Source organism: Myxocyprinus asiaticus, chromosome 9 (assembly GCF_019703515.2).
Source record: "Myxocyprinus asiaticus isolate MX2 ecotype Aquarium Trade chromosome 9, UBuf_Myxa_2, whole genome shotgun sequence".
Classification (NCBI taxonomy): domain Eukaryota; kingdom Metazoa; phylum Chordata; class Actinopteri; order Cypriniformes; family Catostomidae; genus Myxocyprinus; species Myxocyprinus asiaticus.
Genome location: NC_059352.1, coordinates 44,318,285 through 44,340,279, shown reverse-complemented (window position 1 = coordinate 44,340,279; position 21,995 = coordinate 44,318,285). Strand labels below are relative to the sequence as shown.

The window sequence follows — 21,995 nt, the reverse complement described above, 5'->3', positions numbered from 1 at the left end:
GTTTACTATTTAAGATGAAAACCAAATGGGGGAACTAAACAACAGGCCTCATTCACTAAATCGCACACGAAAACCTGCGTATAAATATTTTGACTTGGAAATCACGATTCATCAATAAGTCTGCACTTAAATTAACGATTTTCAGACATTTATATTTAGAAGCAACTGCAAACACATGGAAGCAACAATCAGATTCCTGAAGCATTAAAAACATGGAATGTGGTCAGACAAAATGTTCTTTTATATATTATTAATAGGGCTGTCAATCACTTAATTTAATCAATAGCAATTAAAGCCCCTCAAATAATTTAATGTATAATGATGAAATAATTATAAATGGTTATATTTCAAATTACAAATAAAATTTACATTATAAAAAAATTAAAATGCATCACATTGTGACAGACGAGTAAAGTACTGAAAAGACAGCACAAAAAGTGGCTTTAGAATCCAATATATTGTTTATTTACATATTATTGACATAAGCCTATCATTCGCCTGGAGTTCACAGCAATACATTTTGCAATTTAATTAGTCAATCAGTCTAAGACTTAAGGGCTTTTGTCCAAGGACATGTCAATGTACACCTGCGTCAGACGAACGCCTTGAGCGTCTCACTTTGGTTGTGTCGTGTCATAAACATACTGTTTTTAGGTCGCTGTCTCAAGTTAAACATAGTTTGAAACTTAGAAAAACACTTCTTCAGATCTCTGCCTTCAGATTTGTGCTCCAAGCTGTGTTAGAACGCAAGAACGAGTCAGTCCTCATTTTATGCGCTGAGTGAGGTTTGTTCCCTGTACTGCGCCTTGCTTATACAGCTGGAGTTTTGCTTACTGACCTCCAGAGAAAACAGGTGGTACTTCAAGCTTGAATGGCTCCGTTGGTGAGAAGGATATATAGCTGCAGGCAGAGCTCCAAAAAGATGCAGGAGCTCCAAACCACAAGCAAAGCTATTGGGAGCCCCTAACCTAACCCTTTCCCTAAACGTAACCGTGAGTGGAAGTGACACCCCCCTTTTATAGAGTTGGCCCAACCCCCTTTTTATACATATTTTATATCTCTCATACTGAATTTACATGTTAGATCAACATCCCTAATTATTAGTTGAAATTGAATAGGTGACCCTACAATAAGTTTTACTTTAGAGCTACAAAAAATATGCTCGATCTGCAGCTGAAAACGTGTAGTCTAGGTCTATATAAAAAATGCGTTTCAACTAGTGGTCGACTTTTTTTTTTTTTTTTTTTTTTTTTAAATAGTCAATGCCGATATCCAGAGAGCAGGGTGACTGATATCACAATTTAATATAGTAAATAACACACATAAAATTGCAATAAATAAACTCTCCCACTATATTTACTCTTTCACACAAAACTAACTTTGTAAAAAAGAAACGTAAAAAAAAAAAAACCCAAAAGAATGGCAGATAGAGGTTTCTTCCGATTTCTGTTTAGTCAATTTTAGTAATGTATTTGCACATAAATTATTTCCTCCTTCCTAATATATTAACAGTGCACACGGTAGTCCAGCAACCACAGATGGCATATGCGCATTAGCAATAATGTATAATGTGTAAGAAAGGGCAGCCGGTAGAGTTTCTGGAGCCCCCCCATTGAGTTGGCCTCCTACGCAGACGGTGTAATATGCATATAGGGAGCGGCAGTACTGTATACATCTCCTTTACATTCAAGCAGGCGACTCTAGGTGCCCTCGTGGTCTTAAATCGGCCGATGCAGATAATTAAAAAAAAAAATAATAATAATATTCAGAAGAGAGGCCATTTTATCGGCCTTGGCACTATAATCGGTCATCCACTTGTTTCAACTGGTTTTGTGAATGGCACTTGGCTTTACTCGAATTTCTTGCTTAAAATGGAGATCGTTTGGGCATGTTTTATGCAAATTACTAACTGTGAAGGCACGATTTATTTAGAACAATCTGGATTCATAAACATTAAAATGAAGATAAAAACTAATGTGCACATGCACCTGTAATGAATCTGGCAGAAATTTGCCATGAATATTTTTTTTTTTTTTTTAAAAGCACACAGAAAATTGTGTACGCATTTTTTTAGTGAACAAGACCCACTGTGATGATTGGCAGAATATATAATAAATTAGCAATGAAATTATGATCAAAATGCTTAATTTGGAAGTTAAATGAAAAAAAAAAATTAAACCTGTGTCGTCGGGCATGGAGGCCTGGTCCGAGCTGCGTTCTTTTTTAAAACTCATATTTCCCAGCTGCAGCACTGCAGACACCACTTTCAACAGACCTGAGACACATTAGCAAAGAACATACCTTACACAGTGTCTTAACCAGGCACAAGTTCAAATCACAGCCACACAAATCAAACATTACATTGTATATTATTAAACATCAAGCAGGATTTAAGACCAATGAGTTCTCACTGTGGGTGGGACTACCCACCATAACACAACAGAAATAGAAACAACTATTAACAAAATGTCCTGTCGCTCATTAGGACATTGTGTTGCACCTTAACAGACCTGAGATAATAGCATTTCACCACTCAGCTCAAAACCCCAAACTTCAGATATCACCAATAAAACTAAGGCCGAGACATATTCTACGCAAGTACATGACAGATGCGAGCACTAGGCCACCTTATTGCAAACATGAGTTCGTGTTACCGTGGCAAGAACAAACCTCAGTGCTCAAGGGTGCAATAGAGTTACCTTCAAATGTCTGTGCCATTGAACTGTACGTGTTTAGTTGCTGTAAATACTGACCAACTTACTTGCTCAGCAATAACCTCTTCAATCTAATACTGCACCATGATGGTAGTTGGCTTAAGACAAAACTCACAGTAGAATAGTGACCCTTGTGGCAACATTGAGAATGCAAGGCGTTACATTGTATTCTGAATTGTGATCAGACACATATTGGAACACAACAGTGCACAAAATCTAACTTGCGTAGCTAGAAGCATCTCCGTTCACATACTTACGTAGAGTTTGTTTTGGCCATAAAACTAGTTTTCCAACACATGAAAGCCACAAACTCCAACTTGAGAAACTGGTGAACTTCACCCAAACCCATGACACATTTAACACATTTGACCCATTTTAGGCGATTAAATGCTTTTTAGAATATCCACAGATGAAAGCATGCATTGTTCCAAGTCTCCATACCAGTCTGCTCATCCTCAGGGATGCCCATAATCCTGAAGGCATCTATGGTTTCTGCAAACATTTCTTTATCCTGTTGTCCAGGAATGGTCACGTTTCCATTTGTAAGGAAACGGTACTTATTGTAGTCCTCTAGGCACAGCTCATCTGAAGAACAACAAACATGACATTACAAATTTTGCTTAAAGAGTTAAAATGGCAAGAAAAAGACCAATGGTGAGACTGATTTTTGGTTCTAAAATGTAAGGGGGTACTCACTGTACAGCTTGTCACTTGCTCCTGACAGCAAGTAATAGAAAAGATGGAAGGTTCGCTCATCTTTAGCCTGCCTGATCGCACGAGACTTCTCCAACAGATCTGAAAGTTGCTTGTTAAGGGATAAAGAGAATAAGTCAGCATGTTACATTATGCATCACAGCTTTAAAATATTAACAAGCAAACAATAAATATTTCAGTTTTCTAAGTGACTTCAATCAATAAAAAGGATACAGGTCTCAATGTTGGCTCCGACAATGTAACCATTGACATCAAAGTTGATCCTGATGAACTTTCCCTGTAAAATAAAAAAAGTTTATATTGATTTGTGTTGAGGCTTAGTGTGATCTTTCAGAGAAGTGGATTTTTGTCTGAGTGCACTTACGAATCGAGAGGAATTGTCATTCTTCACCGTCTTAGCATTACCAAAGGCCTCGAGAATTGGGTTAGCCTGGAGCAACTGCTTCTCCAACTCGCCCTTAGCAGATAGAATTTTAATTACAAAAGGGAATCTAAAAGATACAGTTCACCTTTGCATAAACCCGAAAGCCATTAGTGAATGTATAGCTTCAAAAATATTCCCAAAAACATCAGTACAGACCCGGATCAGTAATTTACCAATGAAAAGCTTTGAAAACTGACACCCATTTTTACAGCAGTTGCAAACTGAAGTATATTCTTCCAATGCATTTATAATGCTATTAATGCGGTGTTAGAATTTAAATTGGCTAAAGCAGTTAGGAGACATTGCAATATAACACCATATCATTAAGACTGCAGAGGGTCACATGAATAGGAAAGGAGGTGTATGTGTCTAAAAAGTAGAGGAAGATATGGTTGGACAGAGGGAGGAATTTGGGAGAGGTAAAACTCACATGTGACAAGGTGATGTTGCTCTGGAGGATGAAAAACAGAAAGTCTTAAAATATAGGCAAAAATAATGTATTCCACGATCAAAACTGCAAGTATTTCTGCATAATCATTAGAGATCCACTTGAGAACAGGTCTAGACCTCATATAGGAATGTGAAAACAGAACTCCAACTTTTATGGTCTAAATGATAGAGTAGTCTCTAACTAGGGTTAGAAATTAAACAGGGCTTGGGGCATAAACATCTCATAAAGTGTTAAACTACCCAGATATTTAAAATGTGCAAAAATTCTCTTTTTAAAACTGGTTCTCTTGTTTTTAAATTGCATAATATTATATTTTAGACCTATCTAGGAATGGATTTAGTGGCTCTACAGACTTTTAATACGTAGCTAATAGGAAACTGTATTTGAAGGAAAGAACAATTACTAAAATCAGATGAAAACTGAACAAGAAAAACTCAACTCCAAAAATGGAGGGAAATGTAAATCCGCTAAACAAAATTACTGACATATGATAAATTGTACATCATTTACAATTACTTTTGTATTTAGTGTTTGTTTTTGTAGACAACAGACATCATTTGTTCATATTCTATTTCAATTAATTGTTTCAAGTTTCCCCCATAAATGTCACTTTATATGGTTGATGGATAAGGTTATAAAAATATTCCAAGTTGGTTTGGGTTACATACATTTCTCCCATCAACAACTGTTGTTAGATTTACCTTCCTCTGAAAATGCCCCTGAAAACCAAATCTAGGGGCAAATATTAGCCCTTAATAAATAAAAAGTTAATTTTGAAGACTTTTTTGAACCTTTAGAATAGGGGGTTCTCAACGGGGGCGGTACTGGCATAAACGGTTTTGTTTGCCTTCAGACATTCCAAGAGATGACCGAATTTGAAATCAAAAACCTGATGGGAGTTACAACTGTTAGAATAATTTAGCCACATAAATTAGGTGTTAACGTTTCATAGATGTCATATATTAACAACAGTAAGGTTAAGTAAACTTACAACTCAAAATCAATGCCTTACTGTAGAATGAGCATTTCAGTGGGTCAAAGTATGCAATATTATTGGTCATTTCACTTATTTTTGAAATATAATAAAAATTGTCACTTTCATTATTAGTTTGAATGACGGGAATGACTTGAGGGGGGGGGTGTTCATCCAAAAAAGGTTGAGAATCACTACCGTAGAGAAAAAAAAAAACACTAATGAAATGATAAATGGGAAAAAGAGAAGGCTGAACACATTTTGTATGAGCAGGGAGATAGAATGGTTGCTATTAAAAGTGGGTATAACAAAAAGAGTTATACAGATACATATACAGGACATTGGAGGTAGACAGGAAAGATCAGGATTAGGGCATAACACAGGCCAAATTCAAACCTGCACCCTCATGAGCACACAATTCTATGGACTCCGATACTCACTTGATCTTTCTTTGTTTTGAAGGATGATGCTACGTATGCAAGGTACTGAATTACTTTTTTGGTGTTTTCAGTTTTTCCAGCTCCTGATTCACCTCTGAATAAAAAAAAAAAAAATAAAAAAAAAATAAATAAAATAGTTTGATACCAAAAACTAAAATTCTTTAACTTACCTTTATTGTTTCAAACCTGTCTGACTTTGTGGAACACAAATGGAGATGCTCTATGAATAAATACGGTGGTCTGTTTTTTAAAACAACTAAACATTTCTTTGACAAATGCGTGCCACTGTGAATGAGCTTCTCTCATGCACACACAATGGACGTCAAGCTCTTTACTGAAAAATGACTTAAATGTCAGGTTGTTTCTCAAGACTTACAATGTGACGCATAAGTCACATGGACTAATTTTGATACTTTTTTTCTTAAAAGTGAAACACTAATCGGGGAGTCGCAGGGCGCCATATGAGGGTCAGATGGGTGAACAACGAGCTCTGCTAGTTTAATTCTTTTTGTATCATAAACCGGTGAGATTCGATACACTCGGCTACATAACTGTTCTAAGAAGTCAACATGTTAAACAATTTAAAATCCTCAGGCTCTGGAGATATTAAAAAAAAAAAAAAAAAAGACACTTATGTGCTCAAGCTGATACCTCAGACAAGGCTGCAGACCAGGGACTCAGTTTGGATGGTGCGGCAGGAGAAATTCAGCGGCAACTGGCGAGCATGTCTGTAATGCTGGCGAAAGTCATAGCGGATCTGGAGGATCTTGCTGTAATATGTCGATCGATTATGGTGATGGAGGCGTAATTCTCCAAGTTGGTTACAAGAATCGGGGACGTCGAGAGACTGATCAATTATCTGGAGTCATCAGAGAGGGAATTAGTGCTAATCCGCTAGCGACCAAGACAGACCCGGAACGTGTTTGGGGAAAAACTGGAGGATTTGGAGAATCATAACCGGTGAAACAATGTCCGAATTGTTGGAATTCCTGAGCTTGAGGAAGGCCAAGATATGGTGAAATTCCTAGAGGAGCTCTTCCCGAGTCTGCTCGACATAACAGGCCATAAGCTGGAAATCAAGCGAGCTCACAGAGTCCCGGCTCACAGATCGGCTGAGGGAGACAGGCCCTGATCAATTCTGGCCAAATTTCTGAGATCATCCAATAAAGATCTCGTGTTACGCGAGGCAAGGAGTAAAGGAAGGCTTTCTTGGAAAAACCACAACATTTTCTTGTTCCCAGACTTAGCGAATTCAACGAGAGAAACGTGATCGATTCAAGGAATGCAAGAAACTCTTCGATCAAATGGAAGATCGCTTTTGCACTGATGTTTCCGACCAAACTGAGAATAGATACCAAGGATGGCCGCAAAGTATTTACATGCCCACAGCAAGCGATGTCTTTCATAGAAACAATGGCGTGAGTAAGTCATTTGGTGATTTTCATGGTGCCCCAAGTAAGCTTGTCTCACTAAACAAACTTGACTGTATGAAGAAGCTGGGCGCCTTTGTTTCTTTGTGTTGGTTCTGCCTAGCGGCTGGAGTTTGTTTTGTGTAGTATCACTGCATTGGAGGGTCGCTTTTGCACTGATGTTCCCGGCCAAATTGAGAATGGATACGAAGGATGGCTGCAAAATATTTGCATACCCCCAGCAATCGATGTCTTTCATAAAATCGATGGGCTGAGGAAGTCATGTCGTGTTTCTTACATTGCCTCCAAGTAAGCTTGTCCCGCTGATCATACACTTGACCGTCCAAGGAAACTGGGTGCCTGTTTTCTTTCTTTTTGTGCTGGTTCCGCCTACCGGCCGGAGTTAGTTTTGTGGAATAACACTCCTTCGGGACAGTTGTGGATGAATCTGCTCGTTCTTTGTTTATGCCTCCTATTTGTTAGAGTTTGTTTTGTGCAGTATTTTTTGCAGGACATTGGAAGGATTAAGACTTCTGCTTCACTCATGAACAGCCGGCTCACTGAACATTAGTTTGACTGCCCGAGGAAACTGAATTGATTTTATTAGTTTTTTTTTGTGCTGGTTCCGCTAGGCTGGAGTTTGTTTTGTGGAAGAACACACCTTCGATACAGTTTTGTGAATGAATCTACATGTTCTTTGTGTTTATTCCATCTATTGGCTGGAGTTTGTTTTATAGATTATTTTCTGTTATGTAATTGTCTCACAAAATTTTTATAGAAGCACCGGACTTGAGCAATCCGATGGCAAAGTTGTCATGGGGACTCTCGTAGGCATGCATGACTGTTTGAGATTAGAGGGATGGATGCCAGTTGGCACTGTCGTGCGTGGGGTTAATGCACATTTTTTTTTTCTGTTTGGTTCAGGGGTTGATTGTTGCACCAATGTGGAATGTGGTCTTTATAAACTGTATTTTTGACACTCATTTTTCTAATATGTAAAAATGTCAAATGTTAATGAGTGGATTGTCTCTCCAAGTGGAATGTGAAGGGGTTGGGGTACCCCATAAAAAGGAGGAAGGTTATTAATTTTCTTAAACATAAGAAATATGATCTAGTGTTTCTTCAAGAAACGCATCTTTCCCCGCAGGAAGCTGAAAAATTTGGGAAGATACGGGGTGGACATGTTTTCTTTAGTGCTGGCTCAAGTAAGAGCAGGGGAGTCATTACACTGATAAGTAAACATTACAATTCAAATGTCTCAAACAGATTAAAAAGATAAATTAGGAAGAGTCATTGTTTTAGCAGTTAATTCAGGGGCAAAGGTTGATTTTGGCTAATATTTACTCACCTAACACTGAGGATCAGGGCTTTTTTTATTTTTTTTTATAGACCTTGAAGGGATTTTGCAAGCCACTGGCACCCCTCATGATATAATATTGGGAGGAGTCTTTAATTTAGTGATGGACTCAGTCCTTGATCATAGTGAAGCAAGTGTGTAAGTCCCCTAGAGCAACAATGATGCTTCACAGGATGTGTAAAAATCTTGGTCTTGCAGATATTTGGAGACTTTTGAACCCATCTGGTAGGGACTGTAAATTGTTTTCAGTCCATAAGATTTATTATGGAATAGATTTTTTTAAATATCCAAGTCCCTCATTTCATCTGTTGTTGATTGTTCAGTTGGAAACATCATCTCAGATCATGCCCTGGTGAGTTTAGAGGTGTTGCCACATATGGAGAAAATTAAATCATATAGTTGGCACTTTAAATATATCCCTTTTGCAAAATCCTGATTTCCAATAAATGTTTAAGGCTGAAATCAATGTTTATATGGAGACCAACTGGTTTTCAACATCCTCTGTGGGCGTGGCTTGGGATGCACTTAAGGGTCGGATTATACAGTATGCCTCATTCATCAAAAAATCCAAAGCACTAGAACTCATGGAGTTGGAAGGAAATATTAAAAGTGCCGAGGCAGAGCTGAAGCTCCGAATGTCGTCTGATGGCCTCAGTGAATTGACCGATTGAAATACAGATAATACTATGGTCACAGAAGGTGGAGTTTTGGTTATTCAGGGCAAGACGCAGGGGACAAAGCAGGGAAGCTTTGGGCTAGATATATAAAAGCAGAGAGAGTCATTTTCTTCCATTCCCTCAGTGAAATCTGCTGGTGGTGGTATTTTTATCTTGGGCATTGATATTAATAATGCTTTTAAAGAATTTTCTCTTGATCTCTATAGTTCCACGTCTTCGTCTATTGAAGAAGGTATTAGAAATTTTGTGGAACCATTAGAACTCCCTAAATTGACGACTGAGCAAAAAAATTCTCTTGATTCCGAGATAACCTTGGGAGGAGCTTGGCGAGGTAATTAGGGCCTTCCCTACAGGCAAAGCTCCCAGCCAGATGGATTTGCCACTGAATTTTTTAGATCTTATGCTACAGAATTGGCTACGGAATCATTAAAGAATGGAAAGCTTCCGCCAACCATGACGCAAGCCTGGATCAGTCCGATTCTTAAAAAGGACAAAGATCCAAGCAAGTGTAACAGTTACCATCCAATTTCCCTGATCCAGCTAGACGTTAAAATATTGTCCAAACTTAATCGGTTAGCCAAAATTTATGACATCTTATTACATATAGATCAGGTGGGGTTTATTCAGGGCCGCAGCTCTTCTGATAACATCAGGCGTCTCATCAATATCATGTGGTCAGTGGCAAATCAGACTCCAGTCGCTGCTGTCTCACTTGACGCCAAAAAGGCATTTGATATGGTAGAATGGGATTAAGATTTTGGAAATGTATGGGTTTGGGGGTACATTTATTGGATTGATTAAGTTGCTTTTATAGACACCCGGCAGCAGCAGCAGTACAAACAAATGGATTAATTTCAGATTATTGTACTCCGGATAGGGGCACCCGGTAGGGTTGCCCTCTTTCCCTGGAAACATTAGCAGCCATGATAAGAAAGGAAAATGATTTTCCAGGGGTGGTCGCGGGAGGTATGACGCATAAACTTTTGCTTTACGCAGATGATTTTATTATTCGTCTCCGACCCCACTAGATCTATGCCTTGCCTTCACAGAATTATTAATTCCTTTTCTAAGTTCTCAGGATACAGAATTAATTGGTCTAAATCCGAAGCTTTGGCTCCGACAGCGTACTGCCCAGTAACAGATTTTCAGCCATGCGCCTTCCAGTGGCCCAAACAAGGCATTAAGTATTTTATTCCCAGCAAATTGTGTGATTTAGTTAGTTCATTTTGACCCCTTAATAAAACCGTTTGAGCGATGTGGACAGGTGGACTTCATTACATTTATCTATGATTGGGAAGGTTAAATGTTATTAAAATGAATTGTATTCCAAAATTCAACTTCCTGCTACAATCTCTCCCTGTAGATGTCCCCCTCTCTTATTTCAAGCAATTTGATAGCATAGCGAAATCCTTCATTTGGAATGGTAAACGTCCCAGATTACATTTCAACAAATTACATAGGCCAATTGACAAAGGCGGGCTAGGCCTACCCAAGATTTTGTTTTATTATTATGCATTCAGTCTCTGACATTTGGCTCATTGGTCGCTTCCAACTGAGAGAGCCCCTCCCTGGTTTTGTATTGAACAGGAAGTTCTTGCCCCATTTTACCATTACAAAGCCTTTCCATTAAACTAACCGGAGTAATTAATTCACACCCCGTTATCTCGCATTTGCACTCGGTATGGAAAAAAGTGTCCAGTGTGTTTAATTGACATTTATTTAAATGTTGCCTCGAGCATATGGATGAACCCAAAATTATGTATTAATAAGTCCCCTTTCTGTTGGTCAGAGTGGATTGTGAGGGAGGTTAATATGCTCAGTGACTTATATGAGAGTGGTGTTGAGATCTTTTGAAAATTTGGTTCAACATTTTAGGATTCCCAGATCTCAGTTCTTTGGGTATTTACAGCTGCAACATCTGCTCTGTACTGTTTTTGGGAGTAGCATACAGCCCCCTAAACCGGCAGATACTCTGGAAGTGGCGATTACTGCTTTTGGAAAAGGTCATGAGGCGTCAGTGTATTATTCTCTGTTAATTCAGAGTCTGGGGGACGGAGATTCAACTTCTCTCAAGAGTATGGGAGAAAGATTTAAACTTTGTATTGGAGGAGGGAGTGTGGGCTAGGATTCTAAAAAACATCAAGTCTACATCTAGAGATGCAAGGGTGCATCTGATGCAATTTAAGATTTTACATAGATTCTATTGGACCCCCTCTAGATTGTATAGACTTGGTCTCAAAGACACACCCACCTGCTGGCGATGCCAATCAGAAGATGGGGACAAATGTTGTGTGGGGGGGTGGGGGGGGTTAAGATTCAAGAATTTCGTTTGAAGGTTCAGAATTGTATTTGTGATGGGTTGGGTGCTGGGGTTTCATTTTGGCCCAGGCGATGGGACAGTTATTGATGTAGGGGATGGGTTCATGAAGAGTTGGGTCCTGGCTAGTGTCATGATCAGAAGGCAGGTCATCCTTAGGGGATTGAAATCAGCTGGAGCGCCCTCATTTCCGGAGTGGTGCACGGAACTGGGCAGGGTGGCGGCTTTTGAGGGGATGGTTTGCAGAAGGCTGGGCAACATGGGATTATTTAATCAAAAATGTTTTTATATATATTAAAATGTTCAGAGGGAAGGGTTTAGGTTCATGTAATTTGATTCAGTGTTTCCTGTTATGCTTGTTTGATTTGTCATTGGAAACAATAAATTGTAAAAAAAGTGAAACACTATCAACTGGCATTGTATTGACAAGATGACCTGAGATATTCATAAATTCCCCTGTTGTATTTCACATAAGTCAAATGGGTTTGAAAAAATAAAAAAAAGGCAGAGTAAATTAAGACAATTTTCTATTTTTTTTTTTTTTGGGCAGTGGGGGTGAATTATTTCTTTAAATTTGCCCATTTTGATACTTGGTATTGGTATTTTTTGGAGTGCCAAGTCGAGCTTACGTGCACAATATGGACTGATCCTCTCGATCTAAATAGATAAAGAAAAAGGAATAAGCATTGAAATCTATTGCATGAACTGATAGCAACCAGCCAGCAAGTGTACAATGAAGCAAGTGCCATTTTAGTACTGTACCAAATTAAAATGAATAATAGTTTGAATAAAATGGCATGCAATGTAATGCTTTTACAGTTCTCACCCTGCATCATGCTCCTGTAGGCCATGTCTGTAATGGCGTAGATATGAGGGGGCATTTCATGCCTCTTCTTGCCTTTGTACATCTCAACGATCTCCTCAGTGTAGATAGGCAAATACTTGTACGGGTTTATCACAACACAGAAGAGGCCAGAGTACGTCTGCAACAATGATTTTGCAATATGCTATTTCACATGAAAAGCACCTTTTGTGTTTTTTAAAAGCCTATTGACCAATACTCACTCTTGACCAATGCCCTGTTCCAAAACCTAGTGAGCGCCTACAGAGGCAGTCAAACTTTATAACTTTTATATTAACAGAGAGTAGAGCCTCCTGGTCACATCACGAGACGCAGACTGATCTCACTGTGAATTCAATAACATAGCAAAAAATTCTGTGCTTATCGAAATTCGAACCACTGCCACCAATGGCCTAAGCTGGAAGTGCTGAGGTGAAATGTCGACAGGGTGACGGCAAAACTTTACTTTTAAATGATGTAGTCAACAAGAACGCATGTTTTACTAACCCTGATCTCTAACCCAAACTCCCCAACCCAAAAATCAAACCCTAAACCTATCCGTCAGTGGAGAAAAAGTGTAATCAAAGCGAAAATGCAGCCTCCAAATTGCGCTCACCATGGTTTGTGCGAATACCATTATTTCCTGGCTTCCATGGAACCAGAACCAGTGTCTGAGATTGTTCGCGCAACACAGTCAGTAGTGCCACAGGGAAAGGTGAATACTTTTTGATTGATGCAAAAGTGTCTGATGGGACAGCGATTGTCAGTAATTGGTACATGAACATTCGGAAGCAGCATGTTGCTTTCCCGTGTGATCATGTTGCATAAAGTGTGCAATTGTGTCGTGCACAGAGTTGCTGCTTATGTATAGCTTTCCAAAGCAGTTACTTATGAGTTTTTATGACAGTCTTGGGGACTGTTCAGACAGAACACACTGAATGATGCAGCACAACGAATGTAAAAAATGCAGAGACGAGATGCGTTGACACCATCTTAGAATCAAGGCACAAATGGTCAAAGATCTCCATCGAACACTGAATTTTTTTTTTTTTTTTAAACTGTGCAGATGGAAGCAAAAACAATTCTGGGTGAACTGCCCCTTAAGTACTGCAATGCCTATATAGGCAGCAGGCAAGAAGGCAGCCCATTATGTTTTGGAACAGAGCTCAGTAACCAATCACAAATATTTGCACTAGATGCTTCTTATGGTTTAAATGATGTAACTTGAATCATGGTCATACAATAGTCACATTTTTGCATTGAAACTACAAAAGTCATAAAATTCAACCTTTATGAGTGTTACATTCCTGCATTGACATTCAAATGACATCAAAATGTTCAACATGCACCATGATGGATCCAGACACAAGTTGACAGCTATGCTTTAATGCAACTCCTACCATGCCCATGTATTTTCTAAATTGGAACACCACATTAAAACAGCCCCATTTCTGACACTCACATAGATCAGTCCAGAGTAGTACCTCTCCCTTAGGTTATGCAGAACCGAAGCTTCATTCAGGCAGGTGAGCTCTGCCATATCCTCCACCTTGCTGTATTTGGGCGGGTTCATTTTCTGGATATCATCCTTGTTCACCTTGATCTTCCTGCCAGAGTCTACAAGCTCCACCAGACACTCATCTCCAGTCTCCTCTTTGATGGAGCCGGCCTCAAAGCCAAGCTTTTCTGAGGGAACCCATACCAGCTTCTTAGAGGCCCAGTCAGCCTGGGCCAAAGGGTCATTGATGGCGTTGCGGTCAGCATAGAGGAACTGCTCAGCATCTGACATTTTGGCTACAAGTAGGAGAGAAAACATTTGTGGTTGGGTATGTTTAAAACTTTTCACATTTTACACATCCCCATTATAAGAATAATGTTATGGAAAGAGGAAGATTTAAGAGGAGTGGTTTCTAAGAATTTCCTCAATTCCTAAACAAAGTTAAATGAAAAGATTACTCAAGTTCCATACTCCTGCAGACACTCCGTACATTTACCAGTTCAGTTAGTCAAGCTACAGGTGGTACCACTTAAGGTACCAAGGCAAGAGTACAAATATGTAGAGCGATTGTGTACAATCTTCATTGACACGTATACTTGGACAGATCAATGCGTAATTTAATATTTGAAGTCAAATGCATAGGGTTAAATACTGTTAAATTGTTGTTGCTGACAGCACACTGCACGAGTGTTTGTAGCTTGCTAGCCTGCTTAGCATTGCTTATTCTTATATGTTCATTGTTTTACCCTTTGCCGTTTTACCGAGTACTTGGGGTTTTTCCGCTTTTCTACGGTTTCATCTGTGTGTATTATACCGCGTGCACCCGTTTCTCTAGTTTATTTCCTTTTCTTTTTTCCGCTCGTCTATAGCTTGCATCTTGACTGAGTGTACTGATTTTTCTCCACTGTGTTCTACATGGATTATTGCATCTAATCAGCAGATGTTTGATATTGAAACCACACCGATCGCCACTCAAGAACCACCACCAATTGCGGTAAGTCGTGGCATCCACTCATGTTATTGCTTCCTGCATTAGATGCCACATGTTTACTATAGCTTCTTCTGTCAGCAGTGAGGGATTCACATGTGACAAACATAAGGAATTAGTCAGGCTGACAGAGAAGGTTAATGAGCTAGAGGCACACATCCGAACACTAGTGGAGGTCAGTGAGAAAGAGAAGCCAGTAGATACGGTTTCGGATGTGGGTAGAACAGAGCAACACACACTTTGGTTCCGGCTCTAGAGCCCCGCAGCTGGGTGACTGGGTGATGCCTTGGCGGCATACTCGCTCTGCAAAATGACACCACTCTCCCGTTCCTGTTAGGGTTTCAAATCAATTCTCCCCACTCAGTGATGTACCCTCTGAAAATCATATTGCAAGAGCCCTAATAATTGGTGATTCTATTGTAAGAAACGTGGAAAGAGAGACTCCAGCCAACATTGTTAAATGCATTTTGGGGGCTCGGGTGTCTGACATCAGATCAAATTTACAAGTGCTGGCTAATACTAAACATAGATTTTCCAAAATTGCTATTCATGTCAGCACTAATGATGTCCAGCTTCGCCAGTCGAAGATTACTAGAGATAATGTTAAAGAGGTGTGTGAACTTGCAAAAACGATGTCAGACACTGTAATATGTTTGTGCCCACTCCTTACTTGTCGTGGTGGCAAGGTTTATAATAGATTAGTGTCACTGAACAGCTGAAATGTCTGAGTGGTGTCTGGAGAACAGCATAGGATTTATAGACAATTGGAAGAGTTTTTGGGGTAGACCTGACCTGCTAAAGACAGATGGATTCCATCCCTCCAGGGAAGGTGCCGCTCTCCTCTCTAGTAATTTGGCTCAGTCTTAATAATGATAGTATTTGAAACTGGGGCCCAGGTCAGGAAGCAGACAAACTGGTTAATTCAAATGTCTGCTAGCTGCCTTAAGACGTCACATAGGTCACATGAACAACACAGAGACTGTATCACCTAGATATCTCAGAGACTGTGTCTGTTCCCCAAACTACCAAAAACAACCTCACTAAATCATTTAGAAAAGGTCAAACTTCAAAAAAAAAAATTAAGAAACATATAAAAAGGTAGGGCTACTAAACATTAGATCTCTATCTACCAAAGCACTATTTGTAAATGAAATTACAGATCATAGTTTGGATGCGCTCTTTGACTGAAACCTGGCTTAAACCAGATGAATGTATTAGTTTAAATGAATCTACTCCCTTTGGTTATTGTTATAAACATGAGCCTTGTCTGAAGGGTCGAGGAGGTGGTGTTGCTACAATTTACAGTGAAGTTTTTGGTGTTACTCGGAGGACAGGATATAAGTTTCTTTTGAACTAATAATGCTTAATATGACAGTTAAATATAAATAAATCTGTCGTCTTTTGCCCTTGCTACAGAATAAATTTATCTAATCTAATAGTTAATGTAGATAGAGCTTTAATTGTTGGTGACTTCAACATTCAGATAATGAAAATTACACATTGGGATTAGAATTTATTGATATTCTCAACTCTCTTGGAGTCAGACAAAATGTGACCACACCAACTCATCACCATAATCTTATAACAGAATTAAATCTAGTGTATGGAGTTTATGTTGATACTACAGAAATTCTACCGCAGAGCGATTATATCTCAGATTATTATCTCGTCTCGTTTGTTGCGATCAGCTAATGTCATTCAATCTACACCACGCTAATGTTCAGGTAGAACCATTCTTTCAACCACTAAAGACAGCTTGACTAATAATCTTCCAGAATAGTCGCACATACTCAGTAATCCAAAAAGTCTAGAAGAACTTGATGAAATAACAGAAAATATGAATACAGCCTTCTCTAGCACTCTTGATATTATCCCCCCCCATTAAAGAAAAAAGCCTTGCACGGTGCAAGGCTTTTTTCAGTACAATGATCACACTCATGCTCTCAAGAGAGCAGGTTGGAAAAGGAGCGCAAGTGGAAGAATACAAAATTAGAGGTATTTCGCGCTGCATGGAAGGATAGTTTCTGTAGATACAGACAGGCACTAAAAGCTGCCAGGTCAGCATATTTTAGCAAACTCATAGAAAATAACCACAACAATCCTAGGCGTTTCAGTACTGTGGCTAAATTGGTTAGGAATAAAGCATTGACTGAACCAGATATTCCGTCGCAGCACAATAGCAATGACTTCATTAACTTATTTACTAATAAAATGTAAATAATTAAATAAAATTGGAACTATGCAATCATCTGTCACAGCACCTCAGAAAACAGTCTCATAATTTTGCTCATGAGCAACTGCAATCCTAGGTCATGAAGAGCTAACAAAACGTACTAAAAATAAATAAATAGCCACAACATGTTAGATCCAATACCAACGAAGCTCTTAAGAGGTATTCCCAGTAATCTCAGAACCTTTTTTTTCCCCTCCCCTTTTTTCCCCCAATTTGGAAAGCCCAATTCTGACACCTTCAGTCCACGCATCTTATCACGTGGCTTGAGCGCATTACCGTGGAACCTCTTCTTTATATTAACTCCTCGCTATCCTTAAGACATGTCCCAAGAAACTTTAAAAATGGCAGTTATCAAACTGCTTAAGCCACAGCTTGATCCTTGAGAATTGGCTAATTATGGACCGATTTCAAATCTACCATTTATGTCGAAAATACTAGAAAAGGTAGTGTCCTCCCAACTAGGTTCATTTCTACAGAGAAATTGAATATGAAGAATTTCAGTCAGGATTTAGGCCCCATCACAGTACAGAGACTGCACTTATCAGTTACAAATGACTTGCTCTTATCATATGATCACGGCTGCATTTCTCTTCTAGTGCTTTTAGATCAGTGTTGCCTTCAACACAATAGATCACGACACTCTCTTGAATAGGCTGGAGAATTATTTTGGCATTAGTGGACTTGCATTAGCATGGTTTAGGTCCTATTTATTAGACCGCTACCACTTTGTATGTGTAAACGAGGAATTGTCAAATCAAAAGAATGGAATGCCACAGGGATCAGTTTTAGGACCTCTGCTTTACTCCTTATACATGCTTCCCCTGGGAGATATCAGGAATCAGTGGAATCATGGAATAAGTTTCCACTGTTATGCCAACAATACCCAACCTTATATTTCTTCTAAACCCAACAAAAACTCACAATTCTCCAAATTAGCAGAGTGCATCAATGAAATCAAAGATTCGATGGCCAGAAATTTCCTTCTACTCGATTCCGACAAAGAGGTAATAATGATTGGACCAAAAACCTCTAAAAATAAGCTGCTAAAATATAATGTGACTCTCGATGGATGTTGACGAAGATTTTTGCCGACTTGGAGGATCTCGTTGTAATATGTCGATCGATTACGGCGATGGAAATAAAATGATCCGAGTTAGTTACAAGAATGACTGATGTTGAGAAACGAATCGATTTTTTGGAATCTTCGGAGAGGGAATTAACCGCTAATCCACCCGCGGCCAAAGTTGATTTGGAACATCTCCTTAAAGCTTGAAGATCTTGAGAATAGAAGCCGCAGGAATAACGTTTGAATTGTTGGAATTTCTGAGCACGAGGAGGGCAGAGATATGGTGAAATTCCTAGGAGCTTTTCCTGAGTCTGCTCGACATGACATAGGCCACAAGATGGAAATTGAGCGAGCTCACAGAGTCCCAGCTCACAAATTTGCTGAGGGAGATAGGCCCCGATCAATTCTGGCCAGATTCCTGAGATCATCCGATAAAGATTTTGTGTTGAGCCAGGCGAGGAGCAAAGGGAAGCTTTCTTGGAAGAACCATAATATTTTCTTGTTCCCGGACTTTGCGAACTCCACAAGAGAGAAAACGCGATCGGTTCAAGGAACGCAAGAAACTCTTACATCATCGGAAGATTACTTTTGCTCTGATGTTTCCAGCCAAACTGAGAATAGAAACGAAGGTCGGTCAAAGTATTTACAAGTCCCAATCAAGCAATGTCTTTTATTGAATCAATGGCTGAATAAACCATTGGATGTTTCTCATGTGAGTGGGTCGACTCGACTCGGGCGTCATTTTGGTTTCTTTTTTTTTGCGTCTGCTCTGCCTTGCGGCCAGAGCTTGTTTTGTGAATAACACTTTTCCTTAAAGAAACTTTTGCATTGAAGTTCCTGGCCAGTTTGAGAGTGGGGGGGTTTGGGGTTTCATTGTTTCACTAATGGGGAATGTGGTCTGTATAATTTGACAATTTATTTTTTCTACTATATCAAAATGTCAAATGTTGAGTGTACTCTCTCTCGCCACATGGAATGTGAATGGGTTGGGGCACCCCATAAAAAGAAGGAAGGTCATTACTTTTCAACGTAAGAAATATGATAGTGTTTCTTCAAGAAACATCTCTCCCCGCAGGAAGCTGAAAAATTTGGAAAGATATGGGGTGGACATGTTTTTTTAGTGCTGGCTCAAGTAAGAGCAAGGGAGTCATTATATTGGTAAATAAACATCTACAATTAAAATGTCTCAAACAGATTAAAGATAAATTAGGAGTAATTGTTTTAGCTGAAATTCAAATGGCAAAGGTTTATTTTGGCTAATATTTACGCACCTAACGCTGATGATCAGGGCTTTTTTATTGATGTTGAAGGGATGGTGCAAACCGCTGGCACCACTCATGATATAATATTGGGAGGAGACTTTAATCTTTTGATGGACTCAGTCCTTGATCATAGTGAAGTAAAAGTGTGCAAGCCCCCTAGAGCAACATTGATGCTTCACAGGATATGAAAAAATCTTGGTCTTACAGATATTTGGAGACTTTTAAACCCATCTGGTAGGGACTAGACATTTTTTTTTTTTTCCATCAGTCCATAAGATTTATTCTAGAATAGATTTTTTTTTAAATATCCAAATCCCTCATTTCATCTGTTGTTGATTGCTCAATTGGAAACATTAGTCTCAGATCATGCCCTGGTGAGTTTAGATGTGTTGCCACATACGGAGAAAAATAAATCATATAGTTGGTGCTTTAATGTGTCCCTTTTGCAAAATCCTGATTTCCAACAAATGTTAAAGACTGAAATCAACGTTTATATGGAGACCAACTGGTCCTCAGTATCCTCTGTGGGCGTGGCTTGGGAGGCACTTAAGGCAGTTCTTAGGGGTCGGATCAAACAGTATGCCTCATTCATCAAAAATCCAAAGCACAAGAACTTGTGGAGTTGGAAGGAAATGTTAAAAGTGCAGGGGCAGAGCTGAAGCGCTGTATGTCAGCTGATGGCCTCAGAGAATTGACCCAATTGAAATATAGATATAATACTATTTTGTCGCGGAAAGTGGAGTTTTGGTTATTCGGGGCAAGACAGTCATACTTCGGGTGACAAATCAGGGAAGCTTTTGACTAGATATATAAAGCAGAGAGTCTTTTTATACAATTCCCTAAGTGAAATCTGCTGGTGGTGAAATTTTTACTTCAGCCATTGATATTAATAATGCCTTTAAAGAATTATATATCGATCTTTATAGTTCCACGTCTTCGTCTACTGATGAAGATATTAGAAACTTTGTGGAACCATTAGATCTTCCTAAACTGACTACTGAGCAAAAAAAACTCTTGATTCTGAGATAATTACCTCGTCAAGCTCCTCCAAGGTTAAGTCCCTACCTACTGGCAAAGCTCCAGGGCCAGATGGTTTTGCCGCAGAATTTTTTAGATCCTATGCTACAGAACTAGCTCCACTTTTGTTAGAAGTTTATACTGATTCATTAAAGAACAGAAAGCTTCCTCCAACCATGACACAAGCCCGGATCAGTCTGATTCTTAAAAAGGACAAAGATCCAAGCGAGTGTAAAAGTTACCGTCCAATCTCCCTGATCCAACTAGATGTAAAAATATTGTCAAATTTTGGCTAATCGATTAAGTTATGACATCTCTTATACATATAGATCAGGTGGGATTTATTCGGGGCCGTAGCTCTTCTGATAACATCAGGCATCTCATCAATATCATGTGGTCAGTAGCGAATGATCAATCTCCAATCGCTGCCATCTCGCTTGACGCCGAAAAGGCTTTGATATTATAGAATGGGATTATCTTTAAGATTTTGGAAATGTATGGGTTAGGGAGTACATTTATTGGTTGGATTAAGTTACTTTATAGACACCCTGTAGCAGCGGTACAAACAAATGGATTAATTTCAGATTATTTTACTCGGAATAGGGGCACTCGGCAGGGCTGCCCTCTTTCCCCATTGTTCTGTTTTGCCCTGGAAACATTAGCAGCTGCGATAAGGAGGATGATTTTCCAGGGATGGTGGCGGGAGGTGTGGCGCATAAGCTTCTGCTTTATGCAGATATTTTATTATCTATGCCTTGCCTCCACAGAATTATTCATTCCTTTTCCAAGTTCTCAGCATACAAATTCAATTGGGCTAAATCCAAAGCTTTGGATCTGACAGCGTACTGCCCAGTAACGGCTTGTCAGCCGGGCGCCTTCCAGTGGCCCAAACAGGGCATTAAGTATTTGGGGATTTTATTCCCAGCAAATTTGTCTGATTTAGTTAGTGTTAATTTTGAACCTTTAATAAAAAGGTTTTCGAACGATGTGAGCAGGTGGGCTTAAACTACATTTATTGATGATTGGGAAGGTTAATGTTATTAAAATGAATTGAATTCCAAAACTTTACTACCTGCTACAATCTCTCCCTGTAGATGTCCCCCTCTCTTATTTCAAGAAATTTGATAGCATTGCGAAGTCCTTCATTTGGAATGGTAAACATCCCAGATTGCATTTAATAAGTTACATAGGCCAATAGACAAAGGAGGGCTAGGCCTACCCAAGATTTTGTTTTATTACTATGTGTTCAGTCTCAGACATTTGGCTCATTTGTCACTTCCACCTGAGAGAGCCCCTCCCTGGTTTGTTATTGAACAAGCAGTTCTTGCTCCTATTTCGCCATTACAAAGCATCTCTATCAAACTAATCAGAAAAGTTAAGTTACACCCCGTTATTTCGCATTTACACTCGGTATGGACTAAAGTGTCCAGATTGTTTAATTTGGACACTTATTTAAACGTTGCCTCGAGCGTATGGCAGAACCCAAGACTGTGTATTGGCAAGTCCCCTTTCTGCTGGCCAGAGTGGATTGTGAGGGGGGTTGCTACACACGGAGACCTATATGAAAGTGGTGTGTTGAGATCATTTGAAAACTTGGTCCAACATTTTGGGATC

General features: G+C 39.2%; 1 protein-coding gene across 1 annotated transcript in view; it reads right to left on the bottom strand.

Moving 5' to 3' along the window:
- Positions 1 to 21,995, bottom strand: part of myh9a (myosin, heavy chain 9a, non-muscle) — a 53,397-nt gene that overhangs the window by 24,275 nt on the left and 7,127 nt on the right. Inside the window, exons 2-11 of the mRNA XM_051706571.1 lie at positions 13,780 to 14,111; positions 12,303 to 12,459; positions 12,106 to 12,133; positions 5,717 to 5,810; positions 4,283 to 4,303; positions 3,793 to 3,885; positions 3,642 to 3,705; positions 3,411 to 3,509; positions 3,156 to 3,299; positions 2,180 to 2,275 (exon numbers count right to left, since the gene is read on the bottom strand). Of these exons, the coding sequence (XP_051562531.1) occupies positions 2,180 to 2,275; positions 3,156 to 3,299; positions 3,411 to 3,509; positions 3,642 to 3,705; positions 3,793 to 3,885; positions 4,283 to 4,303; positions 5,717 to 5,810; positions 12,106 to 12,133; positions 12,303 to 12,459; positions 13,780 to 14,106 (1,123 nt within the window). The 5' untranslated portion in view covers positions 14,107 to 14,111. The remainder of the gene's footprint in view (positions 1 to 2,179; positions 2,276 to 3,155; positions 3,300 to 3,410; positions 3,510 to 3,641; positions 3,706 to 3,792; positions 3,886 to 4,282; positions 4,304 to 5,716; positions 5,811 to 12,105; positions 12,134 to 12,302; positions 12,460 to 13,779; positions 14,112 to 21,995) is intronic.